Source organism: Hylobates moloch, unplaced genomic scaffold (genome assembly GCF_009828535.3).
Source record: "Hylobates moloch isolate HMO894 unplaced genomic scaffold, HMol_V3 SCAFFOLD_8, whole genome shotgun sequence".
NCBI classification, from domain to species: domain Eukaryota; kingdom Metazoa; phylum Chordata; class Mammalia; order Primates; family Hylobatidae; genus Hylobates; species Hylobates moloch.
The window spans coordinates 80,567,065-80,579,031 of record NW_026652283.1 but is presented as its reverse complement, the minus strand read 5'-3'; the positions used below and the strand labels follow the sequence as shown (position 1 = coordinate 80,579,031).

Genomic DNA, 11,967 nt, shown 5'->3' with positions numbered 1-11,967 from the left:
ATATATATATATATATATATATATATATATAGTTTTGTACACCGGATGTGAAGACTTTATGTTTATTTGAGACAGGGTCTCACTCTGTCACCCAGACTGAAGTGCAGTGGCACAATCGTGGCTCAGTGCAGCCTCAACAATCCAGGCTCAAGTGATCCTCCCACCTTAGCCTCCTGAGTAGCTGGGACCACAGATACCCACCACCAAGCCCAGCTAATTTTTTTTTTTTTGAGACGGAGTCTTGCTCTGTCGCCCAGGCTGGAGTGCAGTGGCGCAATCTTGGCTCACTGCAACCTCCGCCTCCCGGGTTCACGCCATTCTCCCGCCTCAGCCTCTCCGAGTAGCTGGGACCACAGGGAGGCGGAGGTTGCAGTGAGCCAAGATTGCGCCACTGCAACCTCCGCCTCCCGGGTTCACGCCATTCTCCCGCCTCAGCCTCTCCGAGTAGCTGGGACTACAGGCGCCCGCCACCACGCCCGGCTAATTTTTTGTATTTTTGGTAGAGACGGGGTTTCACCGTGGTCTCGATCTCCTGACCTCGTGATCTGCCCGCCTCGGCCTCCCAAAGTGCTGGGATTACAAGCGTGAGCCACCGCGCCCGGCCAATTTTTTAAAATTTTTTGGGCTGGGCATGGTGGCTCACAGCTGTTATCCCAACACTTTCAGAGGCCAAGGCAGGTGGATCACTTGAGGTCAGGAGTTCAAGACCAGCCTGACCAACATGGCAAAGCCCTGTCTCTACTAAAAATATAAAAATTAGCCGGGCGTGGTGGCATGCACCTGCAATCCCGTCTATTCAGGAGGCTGAGGCAGGAGAATCACTTGAATCCGGGGGGCAGAGGTTGCAGTTAGCCAAGATCAGCCTGCGCAACAGAGCAAGACTCCACCACCCTGTAACCACACTTTGGGAGGCCGAGGTGGGACGAGGTCAGAGATCGAGACCATCCTGGCTACACATGAAACCTTGTCTCTACAAACAAAAAAAAATGTGTAGAGATGGGATCCCACTATGTTGCCCAAGCTGGTTTTTTGTTTTGTTTTGTTTTTGTTTTGTTTTTTTGAGATAGAGTCTTGCTCTTATGCCCAGGCTGCAGTGCAGTGGCGTGACACAGCTCACTGCAACCTCTGCCTCCCGGGTTCAAGTGATTCTCCTGCCTCAGCCTCCCAAGTAGCTGGGATTACAGGTGCCCGCCACTACACCTGGCTAATTTTTGTATTTTTAGTAGAGACGGGGTTTCACCATGTTGGCCAGGCTGGTCTCAAACTCCTGACTTCAAGTGATCCATCCTCCTTGGCTCCCAAAGTGCTGGGATTACAGGCGTGAGCCACTGCACCTGGCCCCCAGGCTGGTCTTTAACTCATGGGCTCAGGCAATCCTCGCACCCTGGCCTCCCAAAGTGCTAGGATTACAGGTGTGAGCCACTGCACCCGGTCCTGAACCTTTATAAAGGGTGAAAGGACATAAACATGCACACGAAATTATAAGCTGAAAGGAAAAACCTAGCTATTTCCCCTCCAATCACAATCTTACCTGTAATAAGCACTTGATCCGTTCCCCAGGAGTCATGATTCCTGTGGTGAATACGCCAGATAACATCCCAGCTGCAAAAAGCTGGGGATAGCTGCATTGAAAACAAAAAGCAGAAGCAAGCACCTGTGACTAACCACCGAGGACAGAGGCCAATCCCAGCAAAGAGGACAGTTTTGTAAGAAAAAAATAAGTACTTGGACTGGGTAGAAGCCTAGCCACAAATGAATCAGATTTTGCACAAAAACTCAGTTCTAGGTATATTTTAATGTCAAATTTCCCAGAGCAAGGGTCTCAGTGGCAAGAGCAATGGGAGTCTGGCCACAAGGTCCACCCCATGTGGTGTACGCTCAGAATCCCTTACCTGTAAGAGAAGTTTTATAGTAAAACATGGCTTCCATCCTTACACCTGCCAGGCACAGTGACTATGGACAAGTTTCCAGGCCTCTCTGAGCCTCAATTCCCCATAGTTAACGTGCTGGGGTTTTTGTAGGGGATGTCTCTAACCCAGGATCTGGACTTTAATCTCCCCCAGTAGTTCCCCTCCAGTCTCACTTCCCCTGGATTACCAAGGGCCTGAGAACACTCTAAGCCAAGACTCAAGCAGGACAGCTTCAAGGCCAAGGAGGATGGCTGTGGCCACCTCTAAAGGCTAAGGAATAGCCAAGGCAACTGCATGCAATGTGCTGTAAGATGCTGAGAAAGGACCAGACAGGGATGATACCCAGGCAGGCATGACAGGTCCTGTGGCCCCTGTACAGGGAAATAGTCCCCCAGTGGCAAGAGGTATGGGTCTTCATTCTGGCCCCCACAGAATGAACAACCCTGAGTATAAACAGCAGTCTGAGGCTCCTACCACCTATCACCCACAGCTGTCTGTGCCACATCTGGCATCTCCTTTTCTTTTCTTTTCTTTCTTCTTTTTGTTTGTTTGTGTTTGTTTTGAGACATGGTCTCACTCTGTCCCCAGGCTGGAGTGCAGTGAAGCGATCTCGGTTCACTGAAACCTCCACCTCCTGGATTCAAACAATTCTCCTGCCTCAGCTCCAGAGTAGCTGGGATTACAGGAAACTGCCACCACACCCAGCTAATTTTTGTATTTTTAGTAGAGACAGAGTTTCACCATGTTAACTAGGATGGTCTCGAACTCCTGACCTCAAGTGATCCACCCACTTCGGCCTCCCAGAGTGCTAGGGTTACAGCATGAGCCACTGTGCCCGGCCCTTTTTTTTTTTTTTTTGAAACGGGGTCTTGCTCTGTTGCCCAGGCTGGAGTGCAGTGGCGCAATCTCAGCTCACTGCAGCCTCCATCTCCTGGGCTCAAGTGACCTTCCCACCTCAACTTCCTGAGTAGCTGGGACTACAGGCAAGCCTGGCTAATTTTTGCATTTTTGTAGAGACAGAGTTTCGCCATGTTGCCCAGGTTGGTCTCGAACTCCTGGGCTCAAGTGATCCTCCTGCCTTGGCCTCCCAAAGTGCTGGGATTACAGGTGTGAGCCACTGTGCCTGGCTACCTCCTTTTCTTTCTGGGATTAGCAATACCAGCATGGTTTGGAGGCAATGGGGCACAAAGTTACATTCAGCATTTCAACAGAGTTCCACAATTTAGCAACTGTTACTGAAAAACTTCACACACCGTCCTAAGCTTCGGTGCACTCTTGACCCCAAGCCTCCAACAACTGAGCCTTCAGGTCAGTCCCATCCAACAAGGAGCTTATGAACAGATGCCAAATGGGGCTAGAGGGACATCCACTGTAAAGAGCTCACTCCAGGCAGGGCACCAGTTTCAACAGCGCTATTTCTCCCTGCATTCACCCCAGGCAGGGCTCATGCATCTACCTCAGGCACACAGCCAAGCTGACTGAACAGTCAAGAGACTTGCTTTCCAACACGGCCATCTTCACAGTCCCAGTTCACATGGCTATCCCTGAGGAGTCCTCTCAGCAACTAAATTCTCCCTATGAGACCAACATGCTCCATTTTCCCCATAATACCCAACCCTAGGCTCAGCAAACCTCATCTCTTGGGACTGGAGACTGTCTCTGAATAGGATCTCTGTGTGTGCACAGGGCGTCATGTGGATACTCAATGGCTGCCTGGGCTATTCTCCCACTCCCCACCCCCATCTCCATCCCAGGGAGGCATCTTTGAGAGCTAGACCCTCCTGGACTTCCACCCCAAGGCCCTGGTAACACTCCTTTCCATACCATCCCCAAACACCATTCCAGGGAGGTGAACACAGCAGGGCTGACAGGATTGTGGGAGTGGGGTCCTGAGTGTCTTAACTTTGTTCAGTCAGGAAGACTGTTTCTCTGAGTGCTGACATGACTGTACAGGAACACAGCCCATAGACCAAAGTACCAGAGGTGACCCCACGGGGGTCATGCATGGCCCTGATACATCCGTGAGCTGGCACACATGCTAAAAGACCAGGCGCTCAGAGAGGGCATGTGTCTGTGGGACACAAGGACTACCAATGGGCAAATGCAGCTCCAAAACAACCCCATCCACGTTTCAGGACACTTGCAGCTATTTATAGAATCTAGGGACATTCACGAGAGTCACAAGGATCCCAGAAATAGAGTTTCACTCTACAAGCACCTCCATCTACATCCTAGACCCTCACTCAGCCTGCTGTGGCCTGAAGTGGTGACAGAATACAACCGCATGGTGCCCTGGACTTCCTCCCTTGAGCTCCTGGATCTGAGGGCAGGCCAGCCTCTGTGGCTCCTGTACTGCCTATAGCCCCTCCCAGGGGTTGGTACCCTGACAGCTCAGATTGTGGATACCTTTTCTTTTCTTTTTTTTTTTTTTGAGACGGAGTCTCGCTCTGTCGCCCAGGCTGGAGTGCAGTGGCGCGATCTCAGCTCACTGCAAGCTCCGCCTCCCGGGTTCACGCTGTTCTCCTGCCTCAGCCTCCCGAGTAGCTGGGACTACAGGCGCCCACCACCATGCCCGGCTAATTTTTTTTGTATTTTCAGTAGAGATGAGGTTTCACTGTGGTCTCGATCTCCTGACCTCGTGATCTGCCCGCCTCGGCCTCCCAAAGTGCTGGGATTACAGGTGTGAGCCACCATGCCTGGCCTTGTGGATACCTTTTCACCCAATATTTCCACTCAGAATTCCCCCGCATCCTGAGAAGTCTCTGTTTTCACTAACTACTTTGTAAATTCGTAACTATAATTCTGTCTCAGGTGACTCTTCATACCCAAATCCAACTTCTTAAAGTTTATTAAAGGAAAACACATTAACTTATTCCATTTTAACAGAGAAACCAATACCTGAAATCTTTATAGTCATATTAGCATGTTGTAAAAATGAAGCACAACAAAAGTTGGAACCTTCTCTTCTCTCAATCAGGTGATAGAAAGCAAGGCTGCTCTTGTCTTTAGGGCAGCACCAGGTGCTGCCTATGACATGTCACATACATTTAAGCATTCAGACCTCTCAACAGCCTCGTGGGGTTGGTATTACAAATCTCTCCAGTAATTGATACTACCTTATAAAAGAAATATGAGGCCGGGCGCGGTGGCTCACGCTTGTAATCCCAGCACTTTGGGAGGCCGAGGGGGGCAAATCACGAGGTCAGGAGATCGAGACCACGGTGAAACCCCGTCTCTACTAAAAATACAAAAAATTAGCCGGGCGTGGTGGCGGGCGCCTGTAGTCCCAGCTACTCGGAGAGGCTGAGGCAGGAGAATGGCATGAACCCGGGAGGCGGAGCTTATAGTGAGCCGAGATTGCACCACTGCACTCCAGCCTGGGTGACAGAGTGAGACTCTGTCTCAAAAAAAAAAAAAAGAAATATGAAAAACTGGTCAGGTGTGGTGGCTTACACCTTTAATCCTAGCACTTTGGGAGGCCAAGGCAAGAGAATTGCTTGGCTCCAGGAGTTCAAGACCAGCCTGGGCAAGATAATGAGACCCGCCCCCCACCCCCAACCATCTCTACAAAAAATTTAAAAATTAGCCCAGAGTGGTAGTGTGTGCCTGTAGTCCCAGCTACTTGGGGGGCTGAGGCAGAAGAATCACTTGAGCCCAGGAGTTCAAGGTTACAGTGAGTCGCGATTACACCACTGCATTCCGTCCTGGGTGACAAAGAAAGACCCCATCTCAAAAACTCAAGTAGTTGGGCCGGGCACGGTGGCTCATGCCTGTAATCCCAGCACTTTGGGAGGCTGAAGGGGGTGGATCACGAGGTCAGGAGATCGAGACCATCCCGGCTAACATGGTGAAACCCCGTCTCTATTAAAAATACAAAAAAAAAAAAAAATTAGCCGGGCGTGGTGGCGGGCGCCTATAGGCCCAGCTAGTTGGGAGGCTGAGGCAGGAGAATGGCGTGAACCTGGGACGTGGAGCTTGCAGTGAGCCGAGATCGCGCCACTGCACTCCAGCCTGGGCGACAGAGCAAGACTCAGTCTCAAACAAACAAACAAAAAAATTAAAAATTAAAAAAATTAAAAACTCAAGTACTACTTCATGTATAACTCCCAGGAGTTGGGCCAGGCACAGTGGCACACGCCTGAAATCCCAGCACTTTGGGAGGCCGAGGTGGGTGGATCACCCGGGGTCAGGAGTTCGCAACCAGCCTAACATGGCGGAAACCCCCTCTCTACTAAACATACAAAAAAAAAATTAGCCAGGTGTGGTGGCGCATGCCTGTAATCCGAGCTACTTGGGAGGCTAAGACAGGAGAATTGCTTGTACCTGGGAGGCGGAGGTTGCAGTGAGCCGAGATCGCGCCATTGCACTCCAGCCTGGGCAAAAAGAGCGAAACTCTGTCTCAAAAAAGAAAGAAAAAAAAACTCCCAGGAGTCAGGCTTAGGGGCCCAGGATGACCCACCGAGCTTCTTTTTTTTTTTTTTGAAATGGAGTCTTGCTCTGTTGCTCAGGTTGGAGTGCAGTGGTGCCATCTCGGCTCACTGCAACCTCTGCCTCCCAAGTTCAAGCGATTCTCCTGCCTCAGCCTCCCAAGTAGCTGGGAGTACAGGTGCCCACCACAACGTCCAGCTAATTTTTTTGTATTTTTAGTAGACACAGGGTTTCGCCATGTTGGCCAAGCTGGACTCGAACTCCTGACCTCAGGTGATCCACCTGCCTCAGTTTCCCAAAGTGCTAGGATTACAGGTATGAGCCACCGTGCCCTGCCCAAGTTTCTTTATTTTAACCCATGTCACACTACCAGGCAGAACAGCAAGTGCTCCTGACCTGTAAGTACTCACCTGAGCACATCTTCTGGGTGTTTCTGTTGTAGTTTCTTCCCCAAACCAAACCCAAAGAAGCACACAGCAAACATGGGAGTGACCCCGATGATAGGGGCAGCCATTCCCCGATATAGCCCCGTGATGCCCTGCAAGGAATCACAGAAGCAGAAGCTGTTTACAGACACCACCACCTTTTAAATCACTTAAAGAGGAAAGCAGTGTGTCCTCCAACCTGTGGCTTCCTTCACCTCTTCTTGAAGCAACGAGAACTTTAAATGGAAAAAAATCTCCCACATTTATCAGAAATAATTTTCCTATTATGCTGGAGAAACTGAAGGCAGTTTCCATTCTCAAAGGCAATCTGTTTTTGTTTTGGGGGCTTTTTATTTCAGATTGGGTCTCACTCTGTCGCCCAGGCTGGGGTGCAGTGGTGCAATCACAGCTCATCACAGCCTTGATCCCCTGGGCTCAAGTGATCCTCCCATCTCAGTCTCCCAAGTAGCTGGGACTACAGGCATGTGCCACCATGCCCAGCTAATTTTTGTATTTTTTGTAGAGACAGGGTTTTGCCATGTTGCCCAAGCTGATCTCAAACTCCTGGGCTCAAGTGATCCTCCTGCCTTGGCCTATTAAAGTGCTGGGATTATAGGCATGAGCCACTGCGCCCGGCCAGCAATCTGCTAATATGTAGCATACCCTTTCACCTGGAAATATTTTGTGTGGAAAATTTATTGCAAGGAATTTATTCTAGGGAAATACTCAGAGGTATAAAAAGAATAACCTCAGGCATTTATAAGGTACCAAAATTTGGGGGAAAAAAAACAAAAGCTGCCAAATAGGAGATAAAATAAACTCCATAAATGGAGTCACATGGCCAAGAAATCACATTGTAACATGAGAAAAGATTATTAAGTTAAAAAAAAAAAAAGCTACAAAACAGGATACACAATATGATCTAGCTTCTTTGGGGTAAGATTACAAGTGATTAAGAAAATGTTTTATGGCCGGGCGCGGTGGCTCACGCTTGTAATCCCAGCACTTTGGGAGGCCGAGGCGGGCGGATCACGAGGTCAGGAGATCGAGACCACAGTGAAACCCCGTCTCTACTAAAAATACAAAAAAAATTAGCCGGGCGTGGTGGCGGGCGCCTGTAGTCCCAGCTACTCGGAGAGGCTGAGGCAGGAGAATGGCGTGAACCCGGGAGGCAGAGCTTGCAGTGAGCCGAGATTGCGCCACTGCACTCCAGCCTGGGTGACAGAGCGAGACTCCGTCTCAAAAAAAAAAAAAAAAAAAAAAAAAAAAAAAAGAAAATGTTTTATATTTTCCAGGTATTAAGATGGGACTTTTGTTAGAACTGCACAGCAATTTTCACTAGTACAGTTTAGTAATGAAAGGGAAGATGAGCCTGGGCAGCATAGCAAGACCCTGTTTCTACAAAAACAAATAAAAAATAAAAGTTAGCCAGACGTGGTGGTGTGTGCCTGTAGTCCTAGGTAGTCAGGAGGCTGAGTTGGGAGAATAACTTGAGCCAAGGAGTTCAAGGCTGCAGTGAGCTATGATCTTGCCACTGTACTCCACCCTGGGTGACAGAGTGAGACCCTATCTCTAGAAAAAAAAAAAAAAGTGAATTATGTGGTAACCAATAAATAATTAGACAGACAGACAAATACATAAATAGCCTACCAAACAAGGTAGTAAACAAGGAGGAAGATTCAGGACCTGGGAGACCAGCGGGCCAGTCCAAGAGAGATGAAATGCGTTTCTAGGATGGCACAGGGTGCAGTGGATCTGGTAAGCAGTTAGTCCACAAGGGAGTAGAGGACTCCAAAAGCGACGTTTCCAAGAAAAACAGAACAAGGCCAGGTGCCGTAGCTCACGCCTGTAATTCCAGCACTTTGGGAGGCCAAGGAAGGCGGATCACAAGGTAGGAGATCAAGACCATCATGGCCAACATGGTGAAACCCCGTCTCTACTAACAATACAAAAATTAGCTGGGTATGGTGGTGCATGCCTGTAATCCCAGCTACTCAGCAGCTGAGGCATGAGAGTCGCTTGAACCTGGGAGGCAAAGGTTGCAGTAAGCCAAGATTGTGCCACTGTACTCCAGCCTGGCAACACAGCAAAACTCCATCTCAAAAAAACAAAACTAAACTAAAACAAAAACAGAAAAAAACAACACACACTAGAACAACAGAAAATAACTCCTTAGGCAGTGTGTAGCAAACCAAACAGAAAGGTACACTACAGAGCATTTAGGGTACAGAATGACAGAGACAGTGATTCAAAGACAAACAAAACAAAAGATTTAACATGATTATTAACCCAATCCCAAGGGAAACAAGAAGTTACACAAGGAATGGAATGCACATCATACTTCATACTTACTTAAGAGCAAAAATATATATAAAGTTGTAATCATGAAAATGGTGAACTGGATTAAACCACAAAGGGTGATAAAATCATATGGATGGGCAGGGCAGAAGGAGGGGATAGGGAGAGTAAGAACTAAAATATAAAATAATCTACCACAAATAGGTAGCTAAAAATATAAAAATGTATAAAATATAATAGTAATGGCCAGGCGCGGTGGCTCATGCCTGTAATCCCAGCACTTTCAGAGGCCAAGGCGGGCAGATCACCTGAGGTCGGGAGTTCGAGACCAGCCTGACCAACATGGAGAAACCCCGTCTCTACTAAAAATACAAAATTAGCCAGGCGTGGTGGCACATGCCTGTAATCCCAGCTACTAGGGAGGCTGAGGCAGGAGAATCGCTTGAACCTGGGAGGTGCAGGTTGCAGTGAGCCGAGATCGCGCCATTGCACTCCAGCCTGGGCAACAAGAGTAAAACTCCGTCTCAAACAAAAAATAATAATAATAATAAAAATAAATAAAATAAAATATAATAGTAAATGTATATTATGTAGATAGGTGGAAACAGCATAAACAACTGAAAAAATTGAAAGTAGTTGCCTCTGGAGAATGAAGGAAAGAGATAAATATCACTTTGTTACTTTGTCATGAGCTTCTCAGTAACAAATGAAGTGCCTGTATCAGGGCCTGTAATCCCAGGTACGCAGGAGGCTGAGATGGGAGGATCACCTGAGCCCAGGAGTTCAAGACCAGCCTGGGTAAAATAGCGAGACCCCATCTCAAAACCATTTTTTTTAAACAAATACAAAAAACTTTTAAAGTTTCTCCTTATAGAGAGTAGCAGGAGAATCAGGGTGAGGCTGCACAATAAGAGGGCTCCACAGACCCAAGCTGAAGAACCTGCCTCACTGCACACCCTGGGTATCCAAACTTTCTTTTCAGAATCAAAGCGGCACAACTGTACCTGTCAGCATTCCTCCTAATTCCTGCAAAAGCCTAAACTGCTACAGGCTGCAGGTGGACTCCAAGAACAAAGTACAGAGGCAGTAAATGGGAAAAGGACAGAGATCTGAGGAGGATCTACAAAAGTAGCATATGACAAAGTCCATTCAAAGCCATTCCCACAGCTCCCTACATGAGCTAAAAGGATGACCAGGTCCTGAGAGGTCAAGCGCATTCCTCCTGAACAACTTGTCTAGTCTTCCTTCCACTAGAATGGCCAACCCAGTTCCATGTAGCACAACCTACAGACCCCTGCCTGGCAGCTCCAGAAAGCAGAAAGCTCAAATCTGGCACAGCAAAAACCAGGACATGCACAAATATGGACTAAGGAAGCCTATTCAACTCTTCAAAGACTTGGGTTTATAAAAGACATTCTCACCACAACTTCAGGACCCAGCACATTGCCCACCCCTAGGCAGGTGCTCAATAACATCTAATGACCAAGAGGCAGGTAAGCCTACCTTCCTTCTGTAAGGGTAGAGGACTCTAAGTGGACCTGAAGCCTAGAACCTCCATCAGACACTGCTCAGACTCCACCCTGGGCACTAGAGATGTAAGGAGGAGGAGCTTAAAGACTAAAGAACAAGGCCAGCTTCCATGGCTCACGCCTGTAATCCCAGCACTTTGGGAGGCCAAGGAGGGCGGATCACGAAGTCAGGAGTTCAAGACCAGCCTGGCCAATATGGTGAAACCCCATCTCTACCAAAAATACAAAAATTAGTCGGGCATGGTGGCAGACGCTTATAGTTCCAGCTACTTGGGAGGCTGAGGCAGGGAGAATCGCTTGAACCAGGCAGGCGGAGGTTGCAGTGGGCTGAGATCGTGCCACTGCACTCCAACCTCGGTGACAGAATGAGACTCCGTATTAAAAAAAAAAAAAAAAAGAAGAAGAAGAAGAAGGGCAGGCCGGGCGTGGTGGCTCTTATCTGTAATTCCAGCACTTTGGGAGGCTGAGGCAGGCAGATCACCTGAGCTCAGGAGATTGAAACCAGCTGGCCAACATGGCGAAACCCATCTCTACTAAAAATATAAAAATGAGCTGGGCATTGTGGCAGGTGCCTGTAATCCCAGCTACTTGGGAGGCTGAGGCAGGAGAATCGCTTGAACCCAGGAGGCGGAGGTTGCAGTGAGCCAAGATCGCACCACTGCACTCCAGTATGAGTGGCAGAACAAGACTCCATCTCAAAAAAAAAAAAAAAAGAAGGGTAGCACCACCTCACTCAAGGACAGTTGGGCAGGCACTGCCTCAAGATCTTTCTAAGCCAGATGCGGTGGCTCATGCCTGTAATCCCAGCACTTTGGGAGGCTGAGGTGGGCAGATCACAAAGTCAGGAGTTTGAGACCAGCCTGGCCAACATGGTGAAACCCCATTTCTACTAAAAACACAAAAATTAGCTGGGCATGGTGGCAGGTGCCTGTAATCCCAGCTACACGGGAGGCTGAGGCAGGAGAATCACTTGAACCCGGGAGGCAGTTTGCAGTGACCGAGATTGCACCACTGCACTCCAGGCTGGGCAGCCGAGCAAGACTCTGTCTCAAAATAAATAAATAAATAATAAAAAGTTTAAAAAGATCTTCCTTCTGGCCAGGCGCAGTGGCTCACGCTTGTAATCCCAGCACTTTGGGAGGCTGAGGCAGGCGGATCACGAGGTCAGGAGATTGAGACCACGGTGAAACCCTGTCTCTACTAAAAATACAAAAAAATTAGCCAGGCGTGGTGGCGGGCGCCTGTAGTCCCAGCTACTCGGAGAGGCTGAGGCAGGAGAATGGCGTGAACCTGGGAGGCGGAGCTTGCAGTGAGCCGATATTCCGCCACGATGGCACTCCAGCCTGGGTGACAGAGCGAGACTCTGTCTCAAAAAAA

The 11,967-nt window shown here is 48.7% G+C and overlaps 1 protein-coding gene across 2 annotated transcripts in view; it reads right to left on the bottom strand.

The window, feature by feature from the left end:
* SLC25A20 (solute carrier family 25 member 20) overlaps positions 1–11,967 on the bottom strand; it is a 46,250-nt gene that overhangs the window by 23,230 nt on the left and 11,053 nt on the right. For both annotated transcript variants that reach the window (XM_032161628.2, XM_058442224.1), the window contains 2 exons: positions 6,749–6,876; positions 1,532–1,622 (listed from right to left, as the gene is read on the bottom strand). In XM_032161628.2, the coding sequence (XP_032017519.1) occupies positions 1,532–1,622; positions 6,749–6,876 (219 nt within the window). The remainder of the gene's footprint in view (positions 1–1,531; positions 1,623–6,748; positions 6,877–11,967) is intronic.